Source organism: Rhamphochromis longiceps, linkage group LG10, assembly GCF_057381845.1.
Source record: "Rhamphochromis longiceps isolate RC_006_pf linkage group LG10, R_longiceps_female_GT1.1, whole genome shotgun sequence".
NCBI classification, from domain to species: Eukaryota; Metazoa; Chordata; class Actinopteri; order Cichliformes; family Cichlidae; genus Rhamphochromis; species Rhamphochromis longiceps.
Window position 1 is genome coordinate 8,839,455 of NC_140566.1, and position 7,880 is coordinate 8,847,334.

The window sequence follows — 7,880 nt, forward strand, 5'->3', positions numbered from 1 at the left end:
TCTGTGTTGTGCCATGCGCTTGTGAAGTGGCTGTTTGGTCTCTCCAATGTAGAGGTCTGGGCATTCCTCGCTGCACTGTACAGCATACACCACATTGTTAACCAGTTTTTGTCTGAGCGTGTTGCTGGGTCTGAAATGCACCGGGATGTCATGCTTGGAGAAAACTCTCCTGTGTTTTTCTGATACACCGGCTACATAGGGGATGACAATGTTGTTGCGTCTGTCCTTCTTATCCTCCCTCGCTGGTGTCTGGTCTTCTTTTCTGTGCCTCTTTGCTGACTTTAAGAACGCCCATTTAGGATAGCCGCACGTTTTGAGTGCTTCCTTTACATGTGTGTGTTCCTTCTTTTTTCCTTCAGGCTTAGAGGGAACATGTTCTGCCCGGTGGTGTAGGGTCCTAATTACCCCAAGTTTGTGTTCCAAAGGGAGATGGGAGTCAAAGAGGAGGTACTCACACACACGGACCAGTACCTCCTCTTTGACTCCCATCACCCTTTCTGAGAACCTTCACAGACACACAGCAATAGTACATTCACGTTGTTGTAAAAAGCATGATAATATATTAAGTAATCCAAAGTATTCCGAATACGTTACTGTCATTGAGTAACGTAACGGAATACGTTACAGAATACATTTTGGGGCATGTATTCTGTATTCTGTAATGGAATACATTTTAAAATTAACCTTCCCAACACTGATTACTATTACTGAAGGTTACTCGCCATACCAATTCCAATTAGATTTTTAAATCTTAATATAAAACGAGTAACAGTAGGGCGGACATTAGGTAAGGCTGCACTTTTTGCATATGTGAGCAGGCATATGCTCACATATGTGTAGAAAACTATTCCGCGCATATATAAAACAGGTCCGCGGCTCCGAAACATAGTAAAATGGTAAATGGTAAATGGCCTGCATTTGTATAGCGCTTTTCTAGTCCATAGGACCCCAAAGCGCTTTACACTACATTCAGTCATCCACCCATTCACACACACATTCACACACTGGTGATAGCAAGCTACATTGTAGCCACAGCTGCCCTGGGGCGCACTGACAGAGGCGAGGCTGCCGGACACAGGCGCCACCGGGCCCTCTGACCACCACCAGTAAAGGGACCTCTAGCTAATACGTCGGGTTCCGTGTCGGGCTCGTAACTGAAAACTAGCTTTACTTTGTTGTCTGGGTCAACTTTGCTAGCGAGAGACAGAGAGAGGCGTTGAAAGGCTGCTCCAATGGAACTTACTGTTTCGGAGTAAAACACGAACACAGTGTACTGTCGAGTCTTAATAGCTTACTTACAAGTGGGCTGGTCAGGCACTCTTTTGGTTGTAGTGGTTCTTATTATATTTACATGCTTCCATCTCCTGTTTCTGGTCAGTAACACCTCGTACTTTTCGACTCTCCTTTTTTTTTCCTCCCTCGCCAGACACATAACATGTATGGCAGTCCATTCTCACTGCAGCACGGACTACACTGCCCATGAGCCTACATTCTTTAGGGCTATGCCTGTAAATATTTAGGGGCCACAAGTAAGGATGACATGGGCCGTGAGAATGAGACACAGGCATTAGAGCCTCTTAATCTGTGTTTTGTTTGGGTTTCCACTGGCCTGGAATTACCAAAAGTAGAGAGGGCATAGCCTTACATATAAAACAGGAAAAGACCACCATGTAATCCATTTATTTCAACAAAGAAACTGTATTCTAAATACCACCTTTTTAAACGGTAACTTTAACGGAATACAGTTACTCATATTTTGTATTTTAAATATGTTACGCTGGTACATGTATTCCGTTGTATTCCTTGTATTCCCAACACTGTTTGCGTATACTTTTAATGATTTCTTTGAGCTGTTCCTTTGCCAGGGTAGAAAGATTTCCCAGCATGCATGTTTAATAATTTCAAAAAGTTTGAATTTGTTCAGGATTTTCGCTGATCCACAAATAGTCAAATTATACATTCAGGCTCAAATATATACATACACTCACTTGTATCTTTTAAAAGGTCAAGGCCAAGGTATATTAACTTCTCATTAGTGATCATGATGGACTACAACTGGTAGTTTCCTCCTTCCTGTCCTTGCCAGCATATAAAAAAACTTATTTTACAGAACTCATTGGATTAACCAATACTCAGAACAATGGGTGTATCTAAAGTCAAAGCAACTCAAAATCAAAGGTGAACTGCAGGTTTACACAAGTTGGGAAAAGCTCTTGGAGTCATTAACAAACATTTGCAGATTCCAAGATCAGCACTTCAGACAACTGTATGTAATTCACAAGTTTCAGTATTCAGGTGTGTCACCACTGTTCTAATTTGTGGACTATGCTTTAAAACCCGGTGAGTGTGAGGAAACCAGTTTAAATGCATGCTACCGAGTCTGCCAAGAAGAGTGGTCAAATATATAGCCACAGTTATGCTAGATGGTTGTTAAGGGTTACCAAAGACATCTGGTCAAGGTGCAGCTTGCTAAGGGACATTTAATCAAATTGTTTAGGTTGTGTGTATATATTTCAGTCTGAATGTATAATTTGCCTATTTGTGGTTCAGAAAAACTTTTTTTTTTTTTTTTTTTTTGGTTGGTTTTTTTGTTTGTTTGGTATTTTTTGAAAGTCATTAAGGATGTATTCTGTAAATCATTAATCCCTGGAAAAAACTCAAAGAAATTATTAAAAAAAACCAAACAAATTGCCATGACATTGCAGTTTTCAACAATCCAATCTTACCCTGCTGACATGAAGATGCTCTGGACTGCTTTGTTGACTTGGTTTATTTCTTGGTGCAGTACGTGCCAGCAGCAGCTACCAGCCACCGGTGTCCCCATCACACGCCAGCGCTTTGACCACATGAGGGAGAAGTTCAGGGAGTATGTCCGCACACAGACTCTGCAAAACTGGAAGTTCTGGATCGTATCCTTATGCATGTAAATGTGTGAAATGTTCATTGGAACAATAAAATGCCACAAACTTAAAAAAGGTTAGACAAAACAAATGACAGCAGTATAATTGGAGGCTGAGTAAATGTTCCACTCTATTCCTGTGGGAAATTCCTATATTTCACATTGTTTCAAAACACCATTGGTGAGAATCCAAATAATGTTCAATAAATACACTTTGGTACAGTACATTTCCAGGCCTGGGCTTGTTACACATTTCATATTTAACAATATAGCTGTAGTTTAAATTGTAGTTTAGTTTAGTGTGGTATATAGTTTAGAAAAAGCAAAGTTATTTTCAATTTGGGTGTCTCTTAGCTGATGAAGTCTGCCCACTTTTGCTTCATATGCTGCAGATGAAAATGAATGGTCTTTTGATAGTAGTAGTATTAATTAAACCATTAAAAACACTTTATTAATGCAGTGCTGTTCTCAGTGACATGTCCCTTTAGCACAGTAAAGGTGGGCACTGTGGTTTATTTTGTGTTTCATACACTCGCATGTCCACTTATTGTTGACATGTGTTATGAGATTTTTAAAGAATGTCTGACATATTTAAACTGTGGAAGCCAGTTGAAGCAAAAAAAAAAAATGCATATATTAAGCAAGATATAAAATAAAGCCAAGTTTATCCTTTTATCACTACATCTTTCCTCAACTTGGTGTCAGTTCAGTATCATCATGGAGCCGCTGTTTGAGTCATATAATGGAATGGTGTCAACTGCCAGTGTGGAGGACCTTTGTCGATCCACTCTGACCTGGATGGATCAGCACTGTTCACTGCCTGCTCTAAGACCCAGTGAGTCACATATACCTGCAAATCTCAACTGCCCACACTTACAGCCAGCATGATAGCAAGAATAGTTAACTTGTTTTTGTACTTTCCTCACATGTTCTCTTCAGTGGTTCTGAGTTCACTCCGTCTCTTGAGTACCACCACGGCCATCCTGACAGATCCCAGCCTACTGCCCGAGCAAGCCACACTCGCTGTCACCCAGGGTGACCCTGCTGCTGCCCTGGACCACTCCTTACAGCCTGCCCCTCGGCAGTAATATACACCCCATGTTACCTTTGAAGAACAGCGTGAACGGAAACCCTTCAGAAGGCAGAGGAGACCACATATTAGAGAGCAGCCTGTGGAATGATTAAAAAAACACTCGGCTCAGAGACTTTTAAAAATGCATCAGATTCTCAATAAAAACTCACTATCTGCAAAAAAAAAAAAAAGTACTCCAGTATACCCAACAGTCATAGAAATGTTATCCATGTGTGTGTGTGTATGTATATATATATATATATATATATATATATATATATATATATATATACATATATATATACATAAGGCAACATTGCAGACATAGAGGACAGTTACAAGTACCTGGGGATCCCGCAGGCAAATGGGAACCATGAAGAGGCCGCTAGAAAGGCTGCAACCACCAAGTACCTGCAGAGGGTCAGGCAAGTCCTGAGGAGTCAGCTGAATGGTAAGAACAAGATCCGGGCCATCAACACATACGCCCTGCCCGTGATCAGGTACCCTGCTGGGGTAATAGGCTGGCCAAAGGAGGAGATAGAAGCCACTGACATAAAGACAAGAAAGCTCCTGACCATGCATGGAGGGTTTCACCCCAAGTCCAGCACCCTGAGGCTGTACGCTAAGCGGAAGGAAGGGGGCCGGGGACTGGTGAGTGTCAGCACCACAGTCCAGGATGAGACAAGGAACATCCAAGAATACATTGGGAAGATGGCCCCAACTGACCGAGTGCTCAGTGAATACCTCAGGCAGCAGAAACCCAAGAAAGAGGAGGGAGACGAGGAACCATCATGGAAGGACAGGCCCCTGCACGGTATGTACCACCGGCAGATAGAGGAGGTGGCTGATATCCAGAAATCCTACCAGTGGCTGGACAAAGCTGGACTGAAAGACAGCACAGAGGCACTAATCATGGCAGCACAAGAACAAGCTCTGAGTACAAGATCCATAGAGGCTGGGGTCTATCACACCAGGCAAGACCCCAGGTGCAGGCTGTGTAAAGATGCCCCAGAGACAATCCAGCACATAACAGCAGGGTGCAAGATGCTAGCAGGCAAGGCATACATGGAACGCCATAACCAAGTGGCCGGCATAGTGTACAGGAACATCTGTGCCGAGTATAACCTAGAAGTCCCGAGGTCAAAATGGGAGATGCCCCCAAGGGTGGTGGAGAATGACCGAGCTAAGATCCTGTGGGACTTCCAGATACAGACGGACAAAATGGTGGTGGCTAACCAACCGGACATAGTGGTGGTAGACAAACAGAAGAAGACGGCCGTAGTGATCGATGTAGCGGTTCCGAATGACAGCAATATCAGGAAGAAGGAACACGAGAAGCTGGAGAAATACCAAGGGCTCAGAGAAGAGCTCGAGAGGATGTGGAGGGTGAAGGTAACGGTGGTCCCCGTGGTAATCGGAGCACTAGGTGCGGTGACTCCCAAGCTAGGCGAGTGGCTCCAGCAGATCCCGGGAATAACATCGGAGATCTCTGTCCAGAAGAGCGCAGTCCTGGGAACAGCTAAGATACTGCGCAGGACCCTCAAGCTCCCAGGCCTCTGGTAGAGGACCCGAGCTTGAAGGATAAACCGCCCGCAGGGGCGTGCTGGGTGGTTTTTTATATATATATATATATATATATATATATATATATATATATATATATATATATATATATATATATATATATATATATAGCTATAGCAGAGTATACTGACTGCCAGAGCTCTTAAAAACACTGACCTGTTAAAATGCTGAATAATAAATTATTCTCTGACCTGCTTGCCACACATGTAAGTGTGATAAGCATTGGCTCTTTCAATTATGCAGGTCAATTATAAATCATTCTCCTAATAAGCAAAAGAAACCTATTTTGGACCCGGGATGGTACAGAAATCCCTTTGGGGTTACAAGGTAAAAAATCGACAAGCTCAATCATGTGGAGCCTATGCACTGTGGTGACCCCTTGTGAATGATGGAGCAGTAGCTTTAATATCAATAAAATTGTCATTGGAGAGCCCTTGCAACTAATGTCATGTAACAGTTTCTACACTGTGCACATTGAAACATGGCCTGTAGTTTATTTTCTGCACTGGTATTAAGCTTTTCTTTATCCTTCTGGTTTGTCACATTGGGAAAATTGTGCCCCATTCAAATTACCTAAGGAAGATCAAGACCTTGAAATTAAAACATTCAAAGGGAATTCTCCCATCACCATTACAGCTTTCACACTGTGAAGTGTCAAGCAGCAGATGAGTCTGCTGTGAAGTTTTTCTTTTGGGAGATATGACTTCAAAATTAGAAAGTGAACTGGTCCGCTGTGGCATACAAGGCTTAGTATTAAATCCTTCAAGCAGAAATACTGTGGAATCATCCCTCTATGCAGTAGCGGTTTTTGATACGTGTCGCCCAAAAAATGCTCGTACTCATGCTGCCCCAACATCAGCCAGCGCATATTGGGAATGGCATAGGCACCGATCGGTTTTCTATTGCCCATTTGCTGGGAGTAAGGACGCCCTTCGTTTGCGAGGTGTGCCTGCTGCTTGCGGCACAGGGAGGAGAGGTCGGGGCGGCGGGGGATTCTCTGACTGGCTGGAACAGCATCTAATAACCAACTCGCAAAATAAAACAAAAATAAAAACAAAACAACAAACACGAAAACACCAGACATCATGATACAGACTTTTAATTTGCACCAATGTTTTTTCTAAATTCTATGCGCGAAAAGTGAGCGCAAGAGCCCTCGGTGCGCCTGCTCGCTGCTGAAGTCAAAGTAAACTTTATTGTCATCTCCGCTATACAGTCCAGTATATATATATAGAGAGAGACGAGACGACGAGGCTCCAGTTACAGCAGTGCAAGTAAACAAACAATAAATATAAGAAGAGTAAGAAAATAAATATACACTTTAGGACCAGGGGTGAAGGGATCAATAACAATTTAAATTTTATAATTTACAGTTTGATTTGATTTAAAGTCTCACACACAACCCGTCGAAAGGGGAGGGGGGCCGGCTGCTTCCAAATAGAGCACATTTCATTCATAATGCTGTAAATCCAAGCCCATTACGTATTCATGATTTGAATCCTGGGTTGTGTGAAGTAAATAAACCCTAGACAAAGTGAATCTGTGAACTAAGGTGTTGGTCTATTAGGTTATGTTGTGGCAATCCTCGGGTTGGGGGATTTGTGTTCATACTGGAGTGCAAAATTGAACTTTTCTTGTCCATCTTCCATTGGTTTTAAAGCCATCAGGTGCTCAGTTTAGAAAAAATAGAAAAGAAGAGGAGGAGAAACGAGCAAAAGATACAGGTAAGCAGATGTATCATTGGATAATGGCAGGTCATCCTGAAACAATCAGAATACTTTATTACTAAGGAAATTATGTGGATTACAGTTGCTCCAAAACGAAATGGTAAAAATAGTAACAGTAACAGACTAAACTCCAAACAATACATTATGTTACAGATTTAAATATTAATTAGTCAATGTCAATTGTTGATTTGCCCTGTTCTCATTGTATGACGAATTATGATGACTGTTTGCCGTTTGCATACAACACATACTCTCTCTCTCTTCATATGTGTGTGTGTGTGTGTTTCTCTGGTGAAATTCAGTATGGTTCTGACAGTTTTATGTTAATGTACAATGCTTAATATGTTTTATATGTATGTGTGTGTATGTGTGTTGGGGGGGGGGGGGGGGGGGGGGGCCGCCAGAGGGAGTGTTCGCCCGGGGCGCCAAACAGGCTAGGACCGCCACTGCCTCTATGTGTCTCTCTCACTTACTCAGTGTGCTTGGCTCCATGCTGCAGTGGCTCCTCCGGATCCATAGAGGGCACTGTGCTGCAGGCAGGGTCTGACAAGCGCAGTGTAGGGGTTTTGTTCCCAGAGCTCCTTGGTGCGCTGTCCAC

The 7,880-nt window shown here is 42.7% G+C and overlaps 1 protein-coding gene across 2 annotated transcripts in view; it reads left to right on the plus strand.

Moving 5' to 3' along the window:
* The window catches only part of mlxipl (MLX interacting protein like), a 31,615-nt gene extending 27,410 nt beyond the window's left edge, over nt 1-4,205 (plus strand). For both annotated transcript variants that reach the window (XM_085420024.1, XM_085420025.1), the window contains exons 15-17: nt 2,786-2,909; nt 3,605-3,734; nt 3,839-4,205. In XM_085420024.1, coding sequence (XP_085276150.1) covers nt 2,786-2,909; nt 3,605-3,734; nt 3,839-3,987 — 403 coding nt within the window. In that variant the 3' untranslated portion in view covers nt 3,988-4,205. The remainder of the gene's footprint in view (nt 1-2,785; nt 2,910-3,604; nt 3,735-3,838) is intronic.
* The last annotated feature ends 3,675 nt before the right edge of the window (nt 4,206-7,880 follow it).